Below are 26334 nucleotides of genomic sequence, written 5' to 3' on the forward strand. Positions count from 1 at the left end.
TGCTGTGTGAACGGAGGGATGGCCCGAGCGTTGGCGTCTCCAAGCAGGAGCCAATGGAAAAGCACGGTGGCCGTCACACCATTCACACTGGTCTGCATTTCTCCAGCAGTTAAGTAACAGCTGGTACCAACTATGGATGTAGCAGGTTACTACAATGTAATGTGTGTATGTATAATGCACCTAATCAGTAAGTGGTAATTAGGGACGCTTAATAGAATAGAATAGAATAGAATAGAAGTTTGACGAGTTGGAGAATTGGGACTGGAGAATGCTTTAATATGTTATGTAGGCCTACACAATCACAATATTTTGTAACCAAAGTACTTAACATAGCCTGCAAGCGTTGGCCTACATGCTTTGAATCATCATCATGACCAAAACACATCTCGCCTTCCAAATGCATTGATCGATAGATTGAACACTTCAATTTAACAGTTTGCAATTCATCCATTTAATGACAGACAAATATACAAGAATACTATGCAAAAACATCATAATTATAAGTGATATTTCTCGTAAAAAATGTTACTGAATGTCATAGCCAACTGACTGACAGTGCATCTTGCGTCCTGTTATAGCATTGCTCCCCTCTCCGTCTCCAACCCCCCTCCCTCACGACGCACTCAATCATTCACTTACACACGCGCGCGTGCACGCACGCATTGACTAGAATAAAGTGGTACCCTTTAGACACATTAGACAGAAAGAGGGTGGGGCGCCAGTAAAGATCCCTTAATGGGCCGTGTGTGTGTGTGTGTCATCCTCTGGTCCATCTGCCCTGGTGAAGAACACACGGTCAACACACAAGAGCTACGATGCGCTTCAAACCTGGGTTTAATAGACAACCTAAGTTCATACCTTAACTTCCACAAAGGAGCAACTTCAGGCTAATATCTGGACATTAAGGATTACGCACAAGGACTTCATGATCAGCATGACCATTTTACCATCAATTTTGGACACAGACGTGATGGAGAAAGACACAACTCAATTAAGACAGGAGTTTTAACACCCATAATAGAGCTGCAGGTGCATGGCTCATCCTTTCCTGGATCCTACTCACACCTATCCATGGAGAGCGCGCGCCGTGCCATGGTAGTGATGCGTAACGGACATTAAACCTTCCGTATACCCAAAAATTGCGAGCCGTGCGCGCCGCGATGCCTTCCCTCCACCACGGGGCCATCTTCATCGGGGTGTTCCTCATCGTGACGGGCGGCTCCACCGCCTTCCTGGCCTCGTACCAGAGCCGCCTGCAGGCCTTCTCCCTGTGCTGCGTGGTGCTGGGGGCCGTCATGCTCATCCTGGGCCTCTTCTGGGCCATGAACAGCAAGAGCCCCGGCGCGGGGAGCAGCTACGCGCACGGAGACTACAGCGGAGAGTGTCCGCACTACTCCTTCAACGACTACCCCAACTTTGGGAGCAACCACCTCGCGGTCCACATGTCGGAGTCCCAGTCCGGGTTCCTGCCAAGGTGGGTCATGTTGGGGTGTTGACGTTGTTGAACTCAATGAACTCGGCCTGGCGCGGTGATGGCGCCCCTATTTTGGGCTTAATTGTCGTTCATTAATAAGAGAACATTTTCAAACACTTTAAGAAACATGTTCAGTTTGTTTTTCTCCTGACAATAGCAGATCTACAAGCTCACAACTGCAACAGCCAGGCCTTCACCGGAATCACCGCACAACAACACTTGAGATATAAATATAATAATTCAACTGATTTGGCTCAGCCCAATATGGCCAAATGTGGTCTCTCACTCAGTGACAGAAATGTTGACCTGCACAAATGAACTTGTCCAATTTGATTAACTGGATGGGAAATTAAATTAATTAAATTCCATATAGCTTAATTTAGTCCTGTCAGTCTGAATTGCCATCTTCCCCTCTCTCAATAAGAAGCAATCCTTCTGTCTTTGTGAGAATTTATTAGTGAATGTGATTGGAAATTATACAAACTAGCATAGACTTGAACATAGGCCTAGTTGTGCGCGCGCGCACGCACACACACACACACACACACACACACACACACACACACACACACACACACACACACACACACACACACACACACACACACACACACACACACACACACACACACACACACACACAGACACAGACACACACACACACACGCACACGCACACGCACACGCACACGCACACGCACACGCACACACACACACACACACATAAGCTACACTAAAAAAACGAATTAGCCTGCAAACGGATACAAAACAGTTAAAATAAAATAAACAAATAATTACAATAAATAAACTATAGATGGATAGATCTACGTCTCTAAGCGCTAGGCCTATATAGGCCTAAATGCTGATGATCATTCAGGAATAATAGTTCCTCCAGGAATTGTGACAGATTTTAACCCCCATTAAAAAGCCTATACCAACCTATAGAATGGAAGTTCACACATTTGTGTGCATGTGTTCTAAATCTAAAACCAGACTTCACACCAACACGTCTCAGGAACGCTGAGCAAATAACTGTTTGCTTCTGATGCTGCATGTGCATTATCAAAATGCGATACATATTTAGGCCTATATACTTATTTTTTGTGAGTGCTGCTGACGACTTTATTTGTGTGCGTTTTGTGTTGGCAACTTGTATTGGCACTCATCATAGACTTTTGAGTTGAGCATCTCATATGAATTGAGCACAAAAAAGGACCCCACGCCATATAGTGCTTTCTTGGGTTTAAATCCTAGACCTTGTATCTGAATTACTGTCCTGTGTGCTTTTCCTATGCAAACTGCTTATAAAGTATACTAGGCTATTCAATCAATCAAAACATATCAGGAAGTAGGCAGGCCTAGTGAACACGGGGAAAGTAGGCTACATGGTTCAGAAAGACACAAATGAAAGAAAATATATATAGACATAATGCTAATCCTATAGCCTAAGCAGTAGGCTATCATCATCATCATCGGCTAAGTGGGTAGAAACCCTAACCCGAACCCAGGGGTCAAATACTCTCCATCTGAAAGCATCTTCTGACAAAGAGCTGCGTCCGCCATCTAGTGTCTGATATCTGTAACTACAGACACTTTAGTTGCCCCAAGTTTTCCTCTCTGTCTCTCTCTTTCTCTCTCTCTCCCTCTCTCTGTTCTACCAATGAGCACAGGGCAGAGACCATAGTTATACTGTGGCTGCTTCAAGGACAAACTGAACCATAACAAGATACGCCGTACCAAAACAATATTTGTTAGGCCTAGTGGAGAGACATCTTTAGGCTCTTAGGCTGGACTCACACATATGCGTGAAACATCTTCTCCGTATCGTCTGAGAATGGCCACTGGGGGTGCCGTACTAATGCATTGTCAATGGAAGGTTGTTTGGTTTTTTGTCGTTGCCGTGTCTCTAGCTCAACCGCAGCCTGTCTTTTGGCCAAGAGACACGGCAACGTCAAAACACCAAACAACCTTCCATTGACAATGCATTAGTACGGCGCTCCCAGTGGCCATTCTCAGACGATATGGAGAAGATGTTTCACGCATATGTCTGTGGCGCGCCTTACAAGCTTCCAAATATCATAATGTATTGTAGAAGTCTTATAAAGTGATGGTAAATAAAACAGTTAGATCATTTCTTCCTCACTGTGTACGACAGGTCACAACGGCCGCCGTGTGCCTTCCACGTGGAGGAGTTTGACTACCCTCCCATGGTGGACCACCATGGGGGGGGCTTCACTGCACCACCGCCGCCTGCCCAGCACCCTCCCCCCTGGATGGGGCCTCCTCCTCCATATGAGGAGGCCATCAAGATCACCTGCAGCTCCACCAACATGCGGCGAGCGTACTCCGACACGCACCTGGCGTCAGAGCCTCTGTTTGGACGCTCCAGAGAGATAAGCTTTGAGGTGTGATACTGTGTGCACAGGCACGTACACACGCAGACATCAAGGGGGGCTTGGGCCCCTGCCATTTGGGTAAAACACTGCCCTCTCCAGAAGAGTCCAGACCATGAATGCAGCATTTACTATGGTGATTTGGGATAATTGCCTTTTTCTGGACTCTCCTGAACTTGAACGTAACATTTTACGTTGAAAGAATTTCTCCTATGTAGAAATGTTGTAAGCTGCATCTTCAGTAGCTAAAGAGTGCCCCCTGGAAATAGCCTCCACTCTGTCCAGGTGCCTTGTATCAGTTTGCACTTGCGCGCCAGCAGGCCACGCAAGTAGAGTGATGATAGCTGTCTGTGGGTGGGTATGTGAGTATGTACAGCAGGGTTCCCCAATAGGCGGCCCGCGGGCCATTTGCGACCCACGGGGGGCTACTGTGTGGCCCACACCAACCCCAGTAATAATGGTGGTATAAGAGCAGTAACAACACTAGTATATCGTCGTTGTCGGGTGGAAATCTCGTATCCCCAAATTTGTACGTTCTTTCGCAAATCATACAAGGCCGTCGCACAAAAGTAGTGAAAACAGCAGATCTACAAGCACACAACGCCTCGCACCGCGAGGCGTTGTGCGCTTGTAGATCGGCTGTTTTCACTAGTTTAAATCATTTTTAAAATGATAAATTCAAAACGAACGGTTTTGGACATACAAGATTTTCACCCGACAACGACGAAAACTGTCACTGGAGTAGTGGGAACGCCGCCGTCACCCCCTGCAATGTTGTGGCCCTCGGCTTGGTACCCTTGACATAATTCGGCCCTTGGGGAAGGGTCTCAACCTGAGGTTCTGTGACCATCCTCTGGGAAGGATGGTTTGATGATTGATTTGACCTCTATGGACCCTTTATAAAAGATTTAGACCCCATGTCCCTTGCAGAAATGCCAGCAAAATGTTTGACAGCTAGGGTAATTTTCAGTCTCATTCACTTACTATACACTACACTATAAAGGCAAAAATGACTCCCAAAATATCTGCTTTAAGTGGGATGTGAGGGGTCAAAATAGGGGTGTTTAATTATTCTGAATCCATTGGAAGCATTTGTTTTGCATGAAAACATTCCTTGGGCCCCAAAAGCCCAAGGAATGGACCCCAAAAGATTGTGAAAATTGATGACTCATCACTAAACCATAGATTTGTTGGCCATTCTTAGTCCAAGGAATGTTTTTCATGCAAAACAAATGCTTCCAATGGATTCAGAATAATTAAACACCCCTATTTTTACCCCTCACATCCCACTTAAAGCAGATTTTTTGGGAGTCATTTTTGCCTTTATAGTGTAGTGTATTGTAAGTGAATGAGACTGAAAATTACCCTAGCTGTCAAACATTTTGCTGGCATTTCTGCAAGGGACCAGGGAGCTAAATCTTTTACAAAGTGTCCATAGAGGTCAAATCAATCATCAAACCATCCTTCCCAGAGGATGGTCACAGAACCTCAGGTTGAGACCCTATACTTGCACGATCTGCTGGCGCAAGTAAATAGCTGACAAGCTTTCAACGCGTCGCACACAACGTGTTGAGCTTGTAAATCAGCTATTTCCGGCCAGAAGTGTTCTTTTAGGGAATTTCAGCCCCTGCCTCTCTAACATTCTCTGCACGTCCCGGACTGTGTGGATGGGGCAGTCTCACTCTATGACTGAAATATGGCTGGTCGAGACAGTGAACTGTTTACATACACCCCATGCAGGCTGTCCAACCCACCAACCAACCACTATTTAGGCTTGGACTATGTGCTGAAAATACCAGCGTAGCCTTGCGAACCAAGGGTTCCAGTACCATGTGGCCTACAGTGTATACTGTAGGCCCACATGTATCAGATCCACGCGCTCACAGCATGACGCTCTCTGATTATAATCAAACGGTTCTTTGCATGTTTTCCATACAGTATACTACATACCATACTATTCCATGACAGAAATAAAGGGATATTATGGGACGACCAAACTATCCTCTCTGTTGAGGGGAAACCTCATAATGTCCAAAAATGTTACTTTTCAGGATAAAAAATAGCAGATCTACAAGTCACTTTCGAGCTACGTTTCAAGCTGCTATATCTGCTGCTTTTAATGCTTTTGTGCGACGCTGTAGTATGATCATGTTGGGAAATCATTTATGAAAGAAACACAAAAGAAAAAAGAATATGGAGGTAAGAGGGTTTCTGCCCGACAGCAACCATATCCAAGTTAACCACACAGCAAACTCCAGAGTGTTAGTTTGACTCGAGTCTGAGCGTGTACAAATGGACCAGTATAGCTCAGGATTTTACAGTGCATATACGCATACAGTTTGATGAAAAGATGGGGTTCATTTTAATTATTTGTGACTGCAAAAAACGTCACACCTGTCCAGGGGCGTCACACCAAATTCTGGGCCCTGGGTACAAGGATTCACTGCGGGCCCCCCAAGAATGTTAACTATTGAAAAATAGCAGATATACAAGCTCACAGCGCGGCACCGAGTGCCGCGCTGCGAGCTTGTATATCTGCTATTTTTGAAAAATCGTGAAAATGTTTGCAAGAAACCTATGTCAAGGACCCCCAAGATGATATGTATTTGGCCACGGACCCCCATCTCAAAATATTTAGTTCCAGGGACCCCCAGAAGCAGAATTTGAGTTCGAAATGTTCGCTTAAAAAATACATATATTCAAAGATTTTCACACATTTTCACAACTTTTCAAAAATAGCAGATCTACAAGCTCGCAGCGCGGCACTCGGTGCCGTGCTGTGAGCTTGTATATCTGCTATTTTTCAATAGATAAAGTTATTAGGGCCCCTACACCTAGGGCCCCAGTAACTCAGTCCCACTTTCCTACCCCTTGTGACGCCCCTGAACCTGTCCCTTGTCCAGATTAACCACCAATATCTCCTCTCTTTGGGACTTTGAGACGCTGGGGTTTTAAAAGAAGACAGCTTTATTGGATCACACAGGAACTGGGATTTACCAACAGGTCATCTGTGCCTTTTCATGTCTCAGAATATGCATGTGAATAGAATATGTTTTAATTTTAATGGCTGTTATATATCTTTTTCCTACAGGAAGGGGAGAGTTGTGCTATATGCTACTTATGTTTTAAGTAGGCTAACTGTCTTACTTTATTTAATAAACGATGTTTAAAGCCATAAAAGTTGAAGGTTGGGGTTCTCTTCAGTCAGCAAGAGCTACTTAGGGATGCATTATAGGCTTGTTGGGCCGCAGTATGTCAATCATGAAGCCTTCATAATAACATTCCTGAAACTTGGATGGAAATTAAAATGGAAATGGAATGTGAACTCTGGAATGGAATTAAGCTGGGGAATAAAATGAATAATAAACAAATGAAATGAACGAAGAACATTACAGATTTTCAGTAGCAAAGCAATTTTTGTTATAACTAAGGCAGGTCAGACTAGGCGATTTGAAGGGGGCCCCACCCCCTTGTTATAAAATTACTTAAAGGCTCCCCCCTTGACCTTGGCCCTGATAAGTCAATGAGGGGGGCCTTGATTGGCTGTGAACTGTGACGCAATCATTCGATATGCTGATTGCTTTTCATCTAACAGTGATGTGTTGGTTGCTGATGGTGGTCAAAAGAAAAATCCATTAACGTGATATTCTATCGCACATTCACATATCAATTATTCAGCAGCAGCAACCCCCGCATATCCATCCCATAGAGTTATATAGATCGATGATCCATCCCCCTTGTAAAAAATCACACCGGTGCGAAGTGAGAGAAGCTCACTTTGACACACGTGACACACTCTTCTTGTATGGGCCGTTCTTTCCGTGATGTTGGTTATATCTGGAGTTCGTGCTCATGCGGACATACCACGCTCATACATGGAGTTCTGTGCCATAGCTTGCTAATATGGACACTCAAACACACAAAGCCAGATGTAGGAGCAGTAAGCACAGCTCAAAAACAACACATAGGGACTCTTTCTGTACTATGAAGGTAGAGCACGCACGCACGCACGCACGCACGCACACACACACGAAAGTTGTGTTCTTCTTCTGACTGCACAGCAACCGCATTGATTTTGCCCTGTTGGGCCTAACCCAACACCTACACTCAAGGAGATACAACAATCTCTCCCTACTACATCACATAAAGCTTGGTAAAGCATCAAATAAAGCTGTTTAGGAAGTCAAGTCAGCCCTAGGCTATTTGGAAGATCCGTAGGCCTACCTGCGTAGCCTACTAGGCGAGTACAATAGTAGCCTCGTGTAAAATCAATATCAAGTTAATAATAAACTACTGTACAAGCTAATAAAAGTAGGTCACGATTTACATGAGTTTGTGTGACAGTCGCGTAAGCTAATTACACACAGCACTATGAGACAAGGTGCATGTTTAGAGCTTCTGCTGTTATTATAGGGATTATTAGGAGCATTATCGCATACACACCGAAAACATGGTGTGATTTGACCGCAAGTCGTAACATGCAAGTGTCTCTGCTCTGCTCGGACCGACCGCTCCACCCCCATGGACTGTAACATGTCCACCCCCAGCAGAGAGAGAGAGAGAGAGAGAGAGAGAGAGAGAGAGAGAGAGAGAGAGAGAGAGAGAGAGAGAGAGAGACTGGCATCAGTCTAACCTCGCCTCACCAGGCTTTCCCCTCAGAGAAAGCCTGGTCTTCATTTACTAAACGGGCCGTTTGATCCGGTCGGGAGCGGAAGAGCTCCTACGTTTTTCTGTAGTCCAAAACGGACTACACTTTGGCCGGAAACAACGACCGGAAACAGTTTCAACCCAGTTTAGCGCATGCGCAAGTAGTTAGCGCATGCGCAAGTACGGGTTAAAACTGTTTCCGGTCGTTGTTTCCGGTGTAGGTAGAGGATCTGCCCCAGCTGAGAATCTGCCTGGGGTACGTCACTTCCGTTGCTACGGCAACTCTGTAGGGCCGAAATTCTCCCCCACCTCCAGTGAAGCTCTGTACTAGAGCAGTGTCTGCGTCTTTTATTGAATTCTTTATTCTACATTACATTATTATTTCTTGCTGTCGAATGAGAACATGATAGTGATGTTAACATTAAGAATTATATTGCTTTGAATTCTATTGCTAGGCCTTTTTTTAATCTATTGCTATTATATTTGAAATCTATTGCTTTGAATTTAGCATTTATCACTTTAGCCAGTCTGCTTAATTAAAATTGTTTTATCACTGGCAGTAATTAACTCATTTAATGCCACCCTTTCACCACTAGAGGGGGCCCAGTGTGCCACAGACAATCCCATAGAGATATGCTGGTATATGCAGAAGCCCTGCAGCCATGACTTGCCTGAACACTTTCCTTTGTGCATGTACAGGAAGAGGATGAAGTTAGCTTGAAGTTAACTATTGGCTACCAAGCATTTTAAAAGCCTTATTTTCGTCAACTTAGCCATGATTAAACCTTGCACACCTCATGCATGGGAAAAAAACAGAGAAGAATGAGCTCTAAAAAATCCAATGCAATCCTGGATTGCATTGTTGTGGGTTTGTGCAGTTTGTTCACAGCTTTCAAACAAAAAAATCCGATTGGAAATCCGTTCAGGCATTCTTGAGATAATAGCCATTATGTTTTACACTGTTGTGAGCTTGGAGGTCTGCTACCTGAGTTGTATGGGGGTTGTATGGGGGTTAAACATAAAAAATCGCGATTGAAATCATGTTCACTAGTTTTGATGGGGTCCAAAAAAAAAAATTCAAAAAAATTTTTTTCAAAATTTTTTTTTTTTTTTTTTTTTTTTTTTTTTTAAAATCACGAGTATACTCGTGATTGGCACTGTGGGATACGCTAATATATCACGAGTATACTCGTGATTGGCACAGAATGAGTTAACAGGGTTCGAGTATGTTAAATTAAGTCTTTTTATGATCTTTTATTATTATTAGTCACATTTCCATGCACCACAATGCTATTTCTGCCAGACATCCATGCACCACAATCCTATTTCTGCCAGACATCCATGCACCACAATGCTATTTCTGCCAGAAATCATGCACCACAATGCTATTTCTGACAGACAGACATTCGTTCACCACAATGCTATTTCTGCCAGACATCCATGCACCACAATGCTATTTCTGCCAGATATCCGTTCACCACAATGCTATTTCTGCCAGACATCCATGCACCACAATGCTATTTCTGCCAGAAATCCATGCACCACGATGCTAGTTCTGACATCATGCATTGTGGTGCATGGATTTCTGGCAGAAATAGCATTGTGGTGCATGGATGTCTGGCAGAAATAGCATTGTGGCGAATGGATGTCTTAGCATTGTGGCGAATGGATGTCTGGCAGAAATAGCATTGTGGCGAATGGATGTCTGGCAGAAATAGCATTGTGGCGAATGGATGTCTGGCAGAAATAGCATTGTGGCGAATGGATGTCTGGCAGAAATAGCATTGTGGTGCATGGATGTCTGGCAGAAATAGCATTGTGGTGCATGGATGTCTGGCAGAAATAGCATTGTGGTGCATGGAAATGTGACTAATAATAATAAAAGATCATAAAAAGACTTAATTTAACATACTCGTTCATGAACCCTGTTAATTACTGCCAGTGATAAAACAATTTTAATTAAGCAGACTGGCTAAAGTGATAAATGCTAAATTCAAAGCAATAGATTTCAAATATAATAGCAATAGATTAAAAAAAGGCCTAGCAATAGATTTCAAAGCAATATAATTCTTAATGTTAACATCACTATCATGTTCTCATTCGACTGCAAGAAATAATAATGTAATGTAGAATAAAGAATTCAATAAAAGACGCAGACACTGCTCTAGTACAGAGCTTCACTGGAGGTGGGGGAGAATTTTGGCCTTATAGAGTTGCCGTAGTTTTGGGAATGTATCGTTTCCGTGTTCAATAAAGGTTATTCAAAGCCAAAAGCCAATCGCAACAGCGCAAGCAACGGAAGTGACGTACCCCAGGCAGATTCTCAGCCTGGGGCAGATCATCTACCGACACCGGCCAAAGTGTAGTCCGTTTTGGACTACAGAAAAACGTAGGAGCTCTTCCGCTCCCGACCGGATCAAAAGCCCGAAATTGGAAGCCAGCCCAGGCTAGCATCAGTCCAACTAGGGCTGTCACAATTATTACATAATCGTCTAATCGTGATTATTTTTCATAATCGTCATAATCGTTTCCATGTTGAAAAAATGTCATATATTTAAATAAAAGGTCAAAAATAGTGGAAATATCAGATCTACAAGCTCACAACGTGAGCTTGTAGATCAGCTATTTCCACTATCAATGTTCTTTTTTAAGTATAAAGTTGTCAAATATGTCAGTAATTATGTGTCATATCTACCATGTGCAACTTAAAAGCAGAAAAGTAATTGTCAACGACAAAAACACAATTAAATCGTTAATCGCAATTGTTTGAGTGACAAATAATCGTCATGTAAAATGTCATAATCGTGACAGCCCTAAGTCCAACCCGAGAAGAGTTTTTTTTACAGGCTTTAATCATTGTATATTTTAAAGGTACACTAGGTAACTTTAAGACCATTTTTTAATTGCGACGCAGTTAACTATGAAAACCGGAAAACTTGTCCGTATCTCTGTCACGCCTGACACTGTGGTTGTGTCACTTTTGTAAGGTCTATGGGTTTGCCGCTCGGACATCATGCTCTGGCGTCACTGTGATGTCAGGGGAATCACTCTAACAGAATTGGTTTGCCGCTCTGATATGATGCTCTGACTTCACCATGATGTCAGGTGAACTACACTAACAGAATCCCTTTTATGCCCATATATGGAGTTCCCTGATGTCATCAATATTAAGCCCATATCTAACAGGACTTCATATGGGAATGCCCATATATGGAGGCCACATCAGCCACATGCCACACTAACAGAAACCATACAGTATATGGCCAAGACAGATGGCCAAGACAGCCCATATCTGTGTGGCTGGTTCTACAGACATCTCCATGTATGGGCATAAAAGGGATTGCATGTATGATGTCAGATGTCATAGGACTTTCAAACATGCGAATAATTTAGTAAGCATGTTTGGGCTCTCGCAGCATATCTCCATACAGTACATGGATCTCCGTGTACCAGGGGTCTCCATATATGGGTAACTGGTCCGATATATATCTGGCCAGATGGCCAAGACATGGCGTGACCTCGCCCTGAGGCATCTTAAGCAGTAATTTACCTTTATCAGCTACTATATTATTGTGCTGGGGTGTTTCCTTGTGTGAGGGGGTGGAAGTAGCGTTATCCTTTTTATTTTTTATTTTCTTTAATAATTGTTTGTTTTTACAATTATTTCCTTTTGTTTGAGCATGTTTTGTATAATTTCTCTAATATGTTTCGTTGTGATAATGCTATATTGCTGTCTCCCTCTAACAACCTCCTCTCTTTCCATGTGTGAGTCTGACTGCGAACTGATAGGATAACTAGACGCCGGTGCTGGCCAATGTATGGGGGACTGACGTCATGACCAGCCAATGGGCGGCTGGCAGAGTGGGAGGCGGCCCTTTAAGAGGAACGCCAGGCTCAGTCTAGGTTGACAAGCAAGGGGCGCAGACGTGTGTGTGGAGCAGGCTGAGGGAAGTGACTCAGGTGGCCGGCTGTGATGAGCAGAGAGACAGGCACAGGCCGAGCCAGGCAGTAACTGAACTGAACCTTATTGAACTAAAGTGCTAGGACCGAGTAGCGCTTTACCTTACAAACCCAGCGGATTCCAGACGGTGATCCGGGTGTCAGCGGTACCAGGCAGGGTCCGGCCATCCAGAGACGAGCGAGAGGGTCCTGACGAGCCGAACCGGCTACCCGGCTAACGAGAGGGGTCGTTGTGACTACTGTGGTGTCGTGTGAACTATTCGCAGCGGCAGGTCACAAGCCTGCCTGCGTGTGAGTATCCAATCCTGTACACCACTGTCACTAAAGTCACTGGCCTAGAGTTGAGCTGTATAGTCGTCACGACAAGGATACTGGCGTATTCTTTGTATTCACAGAACGGTGGACTAAAGACGTAGATGACCAAAGATGAGCTGTGTGCCGCTGTGTGTGCCATCCCACCTGCTGTAGAAGTCACTATTCCCACCTGCTGAAACGATACTCTGCCTATTATTTCATATCTGCTTAGTTATATAACATTTATTCGTCCTTAAATCTGCGCTCCTTGCATTATAATTAATTATCGTAATTATTATACTATTACGATTTGAGGCCTTAACGAGCCGGTACCCTAAACTAAGTGCACTTTAATTGTCACCAAGAACGTTACGATAAGAGAAAGAAGGGGGGTCTGAATTAATGTTTTATTGTTGACAGTGCTCTTATTTTTAGTTTTTTAGTTAGTTGGCGCCGTAGGATTTTAGGGTTCCCTTTTATTTTATTATTGTGTTTTTGGCGTGATAGAGGCCGCTGTAACCTAGTAATAAAGATTGTTATACTTTTCTAAACTGTCGTCCTGGTCATTCTCTCCTCATGATTTATATTGCTCTGGTGTTCCGTAAACGAACTTGTGTGTCCCTAAAGGTTGTGCCTTTTGTGCACTTATTTTCCTCTTTAAACGAGGTGGCGTTGTCGGAAACTTATAATTATACAATCTGCTAATGATAATACTTAATAATATACGACAAACCAAAAAGGTGTATTTATAATTATTTATTGGCAAATTCAGTAACAAGGTAATGACAAAGGTACCAGTTTAAACACTGGCGGTTAATGTGAGCTGGGCCACCCTTACATAATTGGCGTTTGTAGCGGCAGGATCGGACACAGAGCAATATAGAGGAGAGAGTGAATAAGTGTGTAATTGTGAACTTGTTAATATGATGATGATGCCGGTGTATCCGGGCGCCCCGTGGCTGCCCACGTTTGGAGGTACGGAGGGTGAACTTAAGTACAGGGAATGGAAAGTACAGATTAAAGGGCTATTGGGGACGCAAGATGTTAATGAGGCTAAAAAGGTTGCCATTCTATTACAAACCTTGACTGATGAAGCTAGACGGCAAGTTAATGTGTTGGATGAGGGGGATCGAGATACTGTGGCCAAAATCTTTGCTCACCTAGATAACGTGTACAAGGAAACAATCCCTGTTGCAAAGGTACGCTCACAATTTTATAGTTGCGCACAGCGCCCTGGAGAGAGTGTCAGTGCCTTTATTCTGAGACTTAGAGAATTATTTTGTGGGTTGCGGCGTTATGATGCGACTACAGCCCCCTCCGAGGCCGTCTTGAAAGACCAGTTTCTTATGGGGTTAACTGAGGGCCCACTTGGTCAAGCACTGAGAATATATGCTCGACGCCACCCTGACGAAGACTTCGCCGCGCTGCGACAGGAGGCCTTGACGTTGGACACGGAACATGGAGGTACGCCAGCTACTGAAATCGCTTGTCATGCTATTAACCCCGTAACTGTCCCTGTGCCACCACAGACCTCTGCGTGGAGAGATGAGCTGAAGCGAGAAATAATGGAGGATGTCAAGACGCAGTTGCACGGTATGACGAAAGAGTTGATGAGTGAACTCCGACCGCTCATCCAGGCTGCCGCTCCTGCTGTGCGTCCCCAACCACCGCCGTCTGAGGCGTCCTATGTGCCACCTGCGCGCCGGTACGCGCCACCTCAGAGATATGAATGGGATGGGGAGGGGAGGCCCATATGCCGTCAATGCAAACGGTCAGGACATATAGCTAGATGGTGCACTACTAATCAGCCGTCGTTAAACTAAATCGTCCTGTTGCCGAGGTCCAGGCAACAGGAGTCCCCTTATCTGTGACACATACTCGGGCCAATGATGCATTTATCGGGCAATGCCCCATGATTAAAGTAAAGATGGGAGGCGTTCACTTAAAAGGGTTGCTTGATACGGGGTCCCAAGTCACTTTAATGCAACAGAGCTTATTTGAAGAACACTTCTCTCAAACTGATTTAGGTGCAGGGCCACTTGTGTTTAAATTAAGAGCAGCAAATGGCCTTGACATACCGTACACTAGTTATGCGGTATTTGATTTGGAGCTAGAGGGAGTGCAAGTCCCAGGGCGAGGGGTCGTAATTGTTAAAGATGAACACTGTACGCAGCCCTTGATTATTGGCATGAACGTAGTGAGTGCATGCTGGCGTACACTGTTTAAATGGCCTGGGAGGGTTGCGTTTCCCCCGCGTCAAGCGAACGCGTTGTGGCGAGACGCATTCGCTGCCTGTAAAAGAGTTGAGGCTGTGACTAATGATGACGGGTCTTTGGGTTATGTGTGGCCCGTCAGTCGCCAAAGGATTCGGGTCCCCGCCCGCAGTGAAATGGTTGTATGGGGACGCACACGTCGGGGACCGGGAGGAACTGACTTTGAGGCTCTGGTCGAGGCGCTACCAGACATGAAGGAATTGGGGTTGGCGCGCGCCTTGGTTACGGTACGGGGCGGGCGGGTCCCTATTCGTCTCTGTAACCCCTTTCCTTATAGCCTGACGGTGAGGCGCTATCAGAAGTTGGGGAAACTGTACCCTGTGCATGATGCTGATGTTCGGGGAAGTCAAGATCTGAGCCTGTCCATGTCCGCTGATGGCCTGGTGGATGTTGCCCTGGTGAGCGCTGCGGAAGACGGACCCGTGCGCACCCTATCCCAAGAACTCGGTGGGCTGGCTGATCGCACTGACCTGCCCGAGGGAGAGAAAGAGGGACTGCAGTCCATGTTGCTGAGATGGGAAAAGGTGTTTGCTGTACACGATGAAGATTTCGGGCGGACGGACGCCGTGCAACACCAAATCCACACAGCGGGCGCCGCACCCATTCGTGAGCGACACAGGCCACTGCCGCCCTCCATGTACAAAGAAATGAAGGCCTTGTTAGGTGACATGTTGGCGAAAGGAGTCATCGCGGAGAGCTGTAGTCCGTGGGCCGCACCGATTGTGCTGGTTAAGAAGAAGGACGGCAGCTGGAGGTTCTGCGTGGACTACCGTAAGTTGAATGCAGTTACCCATAAAGACGCGTTCCCTTTACCTCGTATTGAAGAAACATTGACCAGTTTGACTAAAGCACAGTGGTTCTCGACTCTTGATTTGGCCAGTGGGTATTGGCAAGTAGGCATGGATCCACGTGATCAAGAAAAGACTGCCTTTACGACCCCACTGGGTCTGTTTGAATTCAAACGAATGCCCTTCGGGCTGTGTAATGCGCCTGCTACGTTCCAGAGACTCATGCAGCACTGTTTAAGTGGACAAGTAGCTGAGTCTTTATTAGTTTATTTGGACGATATTATTATCTACTCCCCTGACTTCTGTTCTCATCTACAGCAGCTGGATCGGGTGTTCCAGCGACTATGGAAGCACGGACTGAAACTGCGCCTTGATAAATGTAAACTGTTACAACGGGAAGTGCAGTTCTTGGGGCATGTGGTGGACCGGGAGGGAGTGCGCCCCGACCCAGACAAGTTAGTGGCGGTGCGAGGGTGGCCAATTCCAACCACGGTGCGGGAGGTTCGTGCATTTCTGGGTCTTGCAGGCTATTACCGCCGTTTTGTAGAATCATTCGCTGCTATAGCCCGTCCACTGAATAATCTCTTAATTGGGGTCCCCGTTGATAACAAGTCCTCACAGAAACCGATTATATGGACGGCAGAATGTCAAGCTGCTTTCGATGCGCTAAAAGGTGCCCTCACCCAAGCTCCGGTGTTGGCCTATGCTGACTATGAGGAACCTTTTGTGGTATATACGGATGCGAGCAACCGGGGGTTGGGTGCAGTGCTAGCCCAAATCCAAGATGGGAAGGAACGAGTTATCGCGTATGCGAGTCGTAGTTTGCACCCAACAGAACAAAATGATGCTAATTATAGTTCCTTTAAATTAGAGTTATTGGCCCTTAAATGGGCTGTAACCGAGAAATTTAAAGATTATTTGGCTGGGGCGCGGTTCACTGTATTTACCGATAATAACCCGGTGGCGCACCTCCAGACAGCTCGCTTGGGCGCTATCGAACAACGTTGGGCGGCCCAATTGGCTTCTTTTACGTTTGAGATTAAGTACCGGCCAGGCAAGAACAATGCTAATGCTGACGCCCTATCTAGATTTCCTGTAGACACCGGGGCGGTCGCGACGGTGGAACTAACGCCCGCAGCAGGAAATGCTGGCTGGGCTGGTGCTGAGTGGCTGCGAGCACAGAAGGATGATGAGGCTATCCAGGTGGTGACGCGGTGTGTGGAGAGGGGCATCCACCCTACGTTGACAGAGAAGAGGAGCTGGACGAAAGAGGCGGCCCAGCTGTTGCGCCAATGGACGAAACTGCGGGTGGAGGGGGGGATATTGTACCGTAATGTGACTGACCCTTACACCCAGGAAGAATATTTACAAGTTGTCTGTCCAGGTTCCAGGAGGAAGGAGGTGTGGAGAGAGATGCATGTGGCTGCGGCACATGCGGGGGTGGACCGGACGCTGGTGCAGCTCCGGCGGCGTTTCTACTGGCAAGGCATGGAGGGGGAGGTACGTCGTTTCCATGAGGGCTGTGTAAACTGTAGCTTACAAAAAACTAGGGTCGAGCCTAGAGCCCCTTTACAACCTTTCGAAGTCTCGTACCCCTTAGAAGTGGTGGCTATTGATTTCCTTACCCTGGGTCGACCTGCCGACACCTGTCAAAATATCCTTGTAGCCACAGATCTATTTACTAAATATAGCTGGGCCATACCCACACGTGATCAAACTGCTCAGACCACTGTTCGGGTGTTATGGACCCATATTATACAGCCGTACGGTTGCCCCGCCCGTTTTCATTCGGACAGAGGCGCTAACTTCGAGTCTGCGCTCATGCAACAGTTATGTAATAATTATGGTATTACTAAGAGCCGTACTACGCCGTATTATCCAGCCGGAAATGGTGGCGTGGAACGCTGTAATCAAACGGTACTTAATTTACTACGCTCGTTGGACACTGATAAGCATGGCCGATGGCCTGAGCATCTGCCTGAGTTGATTCATGCGTATAATAACACTCCTCACAGCGCCACTGGCTATGCCCCGGCGTTTCTAATGTTTGGCCGCCATCTGCGGCGCCCTGTAGACGTGGAACTGGGAGTACAGCCTAGGCAGGACAGATTTGGGGTGGGGGACTGGGTTCAGCATCACCAACGGCGGTTGAATGATGCGTATCGCACCGCAGGGCAAAGGATGGAAAGGATGGCAGAACAGCGCAAGCGCATGTATGACAAGAGGGCGGGTATCCCACCGTTGGTATCCGGAGAGCGAGTGTGGGTGAGAAATCGGAACAGACAGGGGCACGGGAAGTTGGCTTCTTGGTGGGACCCAGAACCCTTTGTTGTACTAGAAACAGTGGGCGAAGCTGGGCTAGTTTATAGGATTCGACCAGAAAAGGGTGGGCGAGATCGAACGGTGCACCGTAATGCCTTGAAAGTCTGTGTAGCGCCTCCAGAGGTGCCCCAGTGTCCCGAACCGACACCCCAGCAGCCAGTCGTGGGGCCGGTGTGGCAGCAGTGTTATGGTTTTTTCCCCGTAGCTCAACGACGATCAGGGCGGGCTAATTTTGGGCAGCCGCCCGTACGCTACAGCCCTGGTTGAGTTGGTCGCAGGGACTGCTAATGATTTAGTAGGGGGGAGTGTGAGGGGGTGGAAGTAGCGTTATCCTTTTTATTTTTTATTTTCTTTAATAATTGTTTGTTTTTACAATTATTTCCTTTTGTTTGAGCATGTTTTGTATAATTTCTCTAATATGTTTCGTTGTGATAATGCTATATTGCTGTCTCCCTCTAACAACCTCCTCTCTTTCCATGTGTGAGTCTGACTGCGAACTGATAGGATAACTAGACGCCGGTGCTGGCCAATGTATGGGGGACTGACGTCATGACCAGCCAATGGGCGGCTGGCAGAGTGGGAGGCGGCCCTTTAAGAGGAACGCCAGGCTCAGTCTAGGTTGACAAGCAAGGGGCGCAGACGTGTGTGTGGAGCAGGCTGAGGGAAGTGACTCAGGTGGCCGGCTGTGATGAGCAGAGAGACAGGCACAGGCCGAGCCAGGCAGTAACTGAACTGAACCTTATTGAACTAAAGTGCTAGGACCGAGTAGCGCTTTACCTTACAAACCCAGCGGATTCCAGACGGTGATCCGGGTGTCAGCGGTACCAGGCAGGGTCCGGCCATCCAGAGACGAGCGAGAGGGTCCTGACGAGCCGAACCGGCTACCCGGCTAACGAGAGGGGTCGTTGTGACTACTGTGGTGTCGTGTGAACTATTCGCAGCGGCAGGTCACAAGCCTGCCTGCGTGTGAGTATCCAATCCTGTACACCACTGTCACTAAAGTCACTGGCCTAGAGTTGAGCTGTATAGTCGTCACGACAAGGATACTGGCGTATTCTTTGTATTCACAGAACGGTGGACTAAAGACGTAGATGACCAAAGATGAGCTGTGTGCCGCTGTGTGTGCCATCCCACCTGCTGTAGAAGTCACTATTCCCACCTGCTGAAACGATACTCTGCCTATTATTTCATATCTGCTTAGTTATATAACATTTATTCGTCCTTAAATCTGCGCTCCTTGCATTATAATTAATTATCGTAATTATTATACTATTACGATTTGAGGCCTTAACGAGCCGGTACCCTAAACTAAGTGCACTTTAATTGTCACCAAGAACGTTACGATAAGAGGAAGAAGGGGGGTCTGAATTAATGTTTTATTGTTGACAGTGCTCTTATTTTTAGTTTTTTAGTTAGTTGGCGCCGTAGGATTTTAGGGTTCCCTTTTATTTTATTATTGTGTTTTTGGCGTGATAGAGGCCGCTGTAACCTAGTAATAAAGATTGTTATACTTTTCTAAACTGTCGTCCTGGTCATTCTCTCCTCATGATTTATATTGCTCTGGTGTTCCGTAAACGAACTTGTGTGTCCCTAAAGGTTGTGCCTTTTGTGCACTTATTTTCCTCTTTAAACGAGGTGGCGTTGTCGGAAACTTATAATTATACAATCTGCTAATGATAATACTTAATAATATACGACAAACCAAAAAGGTGTATTTATAATTATTTATTGGCAAATTCAGTAACAAGGTAATGACAAAGGTACCAGTTTAAACACTGGCGGTTAATGTGAGCTGGGCCACCCTTAAGGCCCATTCCCACTGGGCCAGATAACAGATATCTGGAGATATTTCTCCAGATATTTTTCCATTCAAAGTGGATGGTAGATACAGATAAAAAAGATATATACCACAGATATTTGCCACAGATACTTTTATCTGTGGCAAAACATTTTTTTATCTGTATCTACCATCCACTTTGCATGGAGAAATATCTGGAGAAATATCTCCAGATATCTGTTATCTGGCCCAGTGGGAATGGGCCTTTACACTTGCACAAAGACACATCGTTCAAAGGGAGCAATTAAAGCTCTGGTCGGGCTAACCAAAATACAGCCAGGGGGATTAATTCTTATTGATTATTTCAATATATAGACCTATATATATATATATATATATATATATAGGTATTGAAATAATTCAAAAAAGTGGGAAAAAAGATAAAAATTGGTCCGTGACCCACAAATGGGTCCCGACCCACTGTTTGGGAACCACTAGAGTAGGACCAAACACACACACACACACACACACACACACACACACACACACACACACACACACACACACACACACACACACACACACACACACACACACACACACACAGAGAGAGAGAGAGAGAGAGAGAGAGAGAGAGAGAGGGGTTGAGATTATTCAGATGTGGTGGCGGCGGACCCGGGCGCACCGCCCAGCCCAGAACTCTCTCTCGTCACCAAAACCGTTCCTCATAACAAAAAAAGTGGTCTTCCTTCCTATGATCGTACAGTCTATATATCTACTGGTAGCTCCTATGTGTGAAGAACTACCGAGCGCCCAGACAAACTTCCATATTCAACTGAGTTTCAGGCAGCGCGATAATAATAATAAAACAACAACACATAATCATTTACAACCGGATATGCATCTAAGGTTACGTTACAGAGGGAAAAGCCAGCGGCGGCAGCAGCGAGAGATCAACTCATACGGGCGCGGTCTGCTTTGATAGGCTGCTGTGCGGTGTGTGTGATCGGTGCAGTGGACTGTGGTCTGTGGAGTAAAAGGTAGGGGTGGTGGATGATACATTGTAACAGCCTAGCGATACGATACGATACGCATCATTCAACACACATGGATGGTTGACCATTCGATAGGCTACATGGTCATGGACGATATTGGTTCATTCACGGCGAGCGATACGATACGATTCAATGATTTAAAATCGTAATAGTAACTATTTAGCAAAACATTGTATCTGTGTGAAACGTGTGGAGACCGAGAGTGCATGTTCTTTAAGGGAAATAATATTTTACACTAAAGAACTTGCACTCACTTACTTATTTACAGTATAATATTATACTGTAAATACGTAAACAATGATTCTCTGGCAAATATTTGGACATTGTATTTTACGGACAACCCTTGACATGAACACAGAGATTACAGATTTATCGATTAACCAAATGTAGCAACACCAAATGGAAAAGTAATTAAACCCATCTTTATCCTTTTTCTTCTTGCTAAATACCACACACAAGTCCTTAGTATTGATACAATTGATTATTTGCATTGCAAAACGATTCGATACAAAATACAATACAAAGTCAAACAATACAATGTTTTTCTATGTCCCCTTTTCCATTGTGAATATCTCCTATTTCTCTTTATTACTATTATTAATTTTCCCCTTGTTATTTACATTTTTTATGACTACCTTTTGCTTTTCCCCTTTTGTTACTGGCAATTCCCTATAAAGTAGTCTACTGTGCGCTATCGGTCTGTCTTTCAATGTTATATGAGATACAGATATTGTGTGTAAATAAGCCGAAAAGCTTACTAGGATCTCCTTTTGGTTGACCGTGTACCAGTTATTTGTACTGTCATGAAACTGTACTTTTTCCTGTGCAAACTTCTAATACATTCTTCAATCAATCAATTCTGTTTGCATAACAATATAGTAGATTGTTGCAATTTAAAATCGACTCCTCGATGCAGTTACTATGTCGTTACACCTCTTCTCTTGTAAAAGGCATTCCCCCGGCGTGATGCGGAGCAGTCGCCAGATGGGAGTCTAGGTCAGGAGGAAGTGGTGGTGGTGGGAGAGCACTGGGAGCAGATGAAGAACACAGGAACACTCTTCGCTGCTGCTAATCCCATATGCATGCAGTCAGCCGCAGCTGGGAACCGCATCTGCTGAACGGCTGGCTCCTGTACTAGTGGTGCGGACTGACTGAGAGGGACTCTTTCTGTACTAGGAAGGTAGATAACAACACACACACACGCACGTACGCACTCTCACACACACACACACACACACACACACACACACACACACACACACACACACACACACACACACACACACACACACACACACACACACACACACACACACACACACACACACAAAAGTTGTGTTCTTCTTCTGACTGCACAGCAACCACATTGATTTCCCCTAAATATACTGCTCACTCTCCCTTCTAATGTCTCTCTCTCTGTCTCTCTCTATTTCTCGGTGCCTCTCGCTGTCTCTTTATCTCTCTCGCTCTCTCTCTCTCTCTCTCTCTATCTCTCTCTCTCTGCATCTGGTGTTCGCACCACTATCGCTCACACACTAAACACTGTGGTTGTTGTCGTTAAGAGCCTCATATCTCTCTAATCTCTATATCTGTCGCTGTTTCAGGCTGACTACACTATAATATGATGACGGTGGTGGTGGTGGTGGTGGTGGTGGAGAGATAGTAGCCTCTCTAGGACAGGTCGTGCTGCCTGGTACGGTAACAGGACCCGTTGCTTACATAGCCTACTACTACTGCAGCAGCAGAAGAGGATGCCCGTGCCCCAGAGCATCCTGCTGTGCCTGGGCCTGGTGCTGATGGTGGGCGGGGTGGTGATGGCGCTGTGCGTGCCCCACCACTCCCTGGTGCTCTTCGGCTTCGGGCTGTGCGCCGCCCTGCTGGGCATCGTGCTCATCGTCACCGGCCTCTGCATGGCCATCAAGAACCTCCAGGTGGCGGTGCCCGGGCACTTCCTGCTGCACCCGCGCACCGGCACGCGCTTCAGCCCACACCAGGCCCTCGCCATACAGAGGTATGTGCACGCACGCACACATACAGTAGACGTACAGTACATGCAAGTGTATACACACACATGCCTGTATTGTATACTTGTAAAGCTGGGTGTCATATCAATGCAATATCGATATATTGTGATATGATACCAGATCATCATCTGGGCTCTTTTGGTTATTGTAATATTGTGCTATAACTTAACTGTTGCCCCTTTCCGGTCTTAATGGTAATAGATTTTGAACTTGTTACGCTGTAATAGCCGAGTGAAATTAACAGCAATTCTTAAAATATAATTCTTGATAATAATCTGATGGTCAAGGTTACCTAACTTTGATCAAAATCAAACACATTCTATCCTAGATTTAAGATCCCTAGTATCCTTATATTTTATACCAGTACGCAAGAGTAACAGTGTTTGATTGTCAATGTTGTAGCAGCAATTATAACTTTAATAAGAACAATAAAAACATAGAAACAACAACGTTATAAACTCGTAAGAGAAATAGCAAAGCATGTCCATTAGTCATAGCACACTTTGAGGTGGCCCCCCCTGTAGTAACTCTGAGGACCCCTCGCGGGGTCCCGGACCCTCTGTTGAAAACCCCTGGTGTCCAGTATATCTTCATCACTCATTTGACCGAGTGGCTGAGTCAGTTGTTCTGTTGTGGTCCAGCCAAGACGACAGGGAGAGGATTAGTCTGAGATGGATTAAACAACTACAAATTACAATTTAGGGCCTTGAGCAGACGCTCTGATCCGGCACGGCTTGCAGAGTGCAAGCAGGGAGTAAGTGGTCTGAACCCTGGGCAAACACACTGCCAAGAACACAAGACAAGTGCTAGAAAGTAGCTAGGATACCAGGTAAACATTCAACCGAGCATCTGTCCAAACAAACAACCTGTGCTCTCCGAATAACACACTTAGCATTTGTGCTCAAAATGAATCGAAGTGAAATATATTAGCATATCGATATCGTTGCTGTCAGGTGGAAAACTTGTATGTCCAAAACTGTTACTTTTCAGCATATATATATATAAAAAGCAAAAATAGCGGATCAAAATGCATCGCAGCTTGTAGATCGGCTATATTTGTTACGTTTTTGACACCGTAGTGGTATGACGAACATAAGTGGTATGACACATAAGTTAAAATATGGAGATAAGAGAATTCTGCCTGACAGCGACTATAAATGTCTCAACTTACATCTGCGTAGTAGAACTTCTAGCCTCTATAGGCAGCAAGGAGGAAGGACTGAGGATTGTAGGGATACTGTAGGTAGAGTGAGGTAAAGATTAGGAACCCAAAACATTGCACACGTGACGAGAGAACAATAGATGTTCTGATTAGAGAAGTAGGTCACCTGGAAAACGGAGTATAGTCGTGCGTGCGTGCACAACGCGTGCGCACATGCGCACATACGCACACACACACACACACACACACACACACACACACACACACACACACACACACACACACACACACACACACACACACACACACACACACACACACACACTGTGGCTGACAGACTCCCCCGGCCTTGTCTGAGGTGATGTACGATGGTGTGTGAATTTAGACAGGACGTGCTCTGCTCAGTGTCCACAGCACGGCACTTAGACCCACGCCAGGAGCACAGTTATCATCAGCAGAGCTTTTTCTGCGACCAGACGTCGACCTGACAGCACTCCGTGCAAGGGTCACAGTCATCAGTGTTTTCCAAGAACTCTGGGTGCTTTTCTCTCGAAACTTAATGGGAGTTAGTCAGAGAATACAAAATTAGATTGAATTCATTGAGTGTTGAGTGACTGAGGGGGGACATTTTTGTTATGTAATAAAGGAGTAATACAGATACAGTATACAGTAAATATGGGGGTTGGATGTCAAGAAGTCTGTTATGCAAGTTCTGTCGCGTGTCAACCGTGTCTCCCTACCAGGCCGTTATGCCTAATTTATGGCAAAAATAGCAGATTTACAAGCTCACAACACATCACTCTGCGACATGTGCAACAGTAGATTGGCTATTTTTGGTGCGCGACACCGGCGCACAACCAAAGCCTGATTTAGACTTGCACACCGGTGTTTCCTGCGGTAAATGGCAGATTATAACAATTTACAATGAATGTGACGCGTGTAGATCTGATATTTACTGAGCACGACACCGGCACGCAACTTTAAGTATAGATCTGTCTTTAGTATAAATCAAGTTTCTGTCATTCTTCTCTGTGACTGTGCTGCAACAAAAGCAATAAAAGCCAACTCCAAACACACCCACAGCATCCATCCCTCCCTCCATCCATTTATTAATTTCTCTCTCTCTCTCTCTCTCTCTCCAGGAGGCTGGACCGCATCCGCAGGGAGATGTCCGAGGACTCGGTCACCAGGAGGCCGGTCACGCCGCCGGAGCCCTCCCTCCCCTCCACCCCGCCCCCCTGGGACATGGAGCCCCCCCCGTCCTACGACACGGTCATGAAGGCGGACGAACAGGCGGCCCCCACTCGCCTCTGACCTCTCACCCCCTCCAATCCCCCCTCCCGCAGGGAGGCCTAACACGGCGGCCCTCTTCAGACCCACATGTCAGTGCCTTTCTGATTGGCTCTGAGTGGAGCCTGAGGCTCATTCATATTGGGTGGCACGGCCGCCTACCTTACTGACAGCCACGTGTGACTACTCTATCTGTGCCTTAATGCAGCCACCCTGGAACTAAACGATGGCTGAGGGGAGTGGAGGAGGCGGGGGTGCTGAGGGGCTCTGCAGAGGACCATTATGGACAGAGGCCCACAGCACGGAGCCTCCAGCTTGGCGTCTACGATGGCCAGTAAGTTGCGAGAGCTTTGCCGGGTGAAGTGGGAGAGAGGATGCCGTCTCTTGCCACGCCTCCGTTTCGACCTCTTTTACTCACCAAGGACTCGATACTTTCCTCGAGATCGGGGTGTTGTGGACAGATTGGCATGCTGCACATAATGGTGGTGACTGTAGAAGGTTGGGATACAAGAGTACAAGAGGCTCAAACAGGGCTTTGGAAGCCCTGCTGGAACCAGGTTTTATGTGTGATCTACTACTACTGTGCCTCCACAGCTGCATCCGTCTGTAAAACAAGTTTTTACCGACTGTCCGCGTCTGCATTCTATCCCGTAATGACCTTAAGGGCAGATTCACTGACAGTGACAGCTTATTCCTGTAAGCAAAGTGCCTTTGCAAAGAGCCAGAATGTCAACAGCAGTGTTGGGGAGGAATGTCGCCTGTGTTACTGTTAATGTTATGATGTTTCTATAAACTCTGGTTAATGAATAGGCCTTCAAGCGCTCCACGGGTGGCGCTGATGGATAGTTTGTTTGGGAGCCAACACCCCCCACCCCA

The 26334-nt window shown here is 45.9% G+C and overlaps 2 protein-coding genes across 2 annotated transcripts; both read left to right on the forward strand.

Moving 5' to 3' along the window:
• Positions 1-1160: 1160 nt before the first annotated feature.
• Positions 1161-3884, forward strand: LOC308288408 (uncharacterized protein; the record flags this gene model as incomplete). Its single annotated transcript, XM_080729843.1, has 2 exons — positions 1161-1474; positions 3629-3884. 2 exons carry the CDS (start codon positions 1161-1163, stop codon positions 3882-3884), a joined length of 570 nt encoding a protein of 189 aa, XP_080585969.1.
• Positions 3885-22733: 18849 nt separating this feature from the next.
• On the forward strand, positions 22734-25698 carry LOC308288419 (uncharacterized protein; the record flags this gene model as incomplete). The annotated part of the gene is made up of 2 exons (XM_080729855.1): positions 22734-22993; positions 25311-25698. The coding sequence occupies 2 exons, from the start codon at positions 22734-22736 to the stop codon at positions 25480-25482; spliced, it is 432 nt and encodes a 143-aa protein (XP_080585981.1). The 3' UTR covers positions 25483-25698.
• Between the last annotated feature and the right edge of the window lie 636 nt (positions 25699-26334).

Source organism: Nannobrachium achirus, assembly GCF_963921795.1.
Source record: "Nannobrachium achirus genome assembly, chromosome: 1".
Taxonomy (NCBI): Eukaryota; Metazoa; Chordata; class Actinopteri; order Myctophiformes; family Myctophidae; genus Nannobrachium; species Nannobrachium achirus.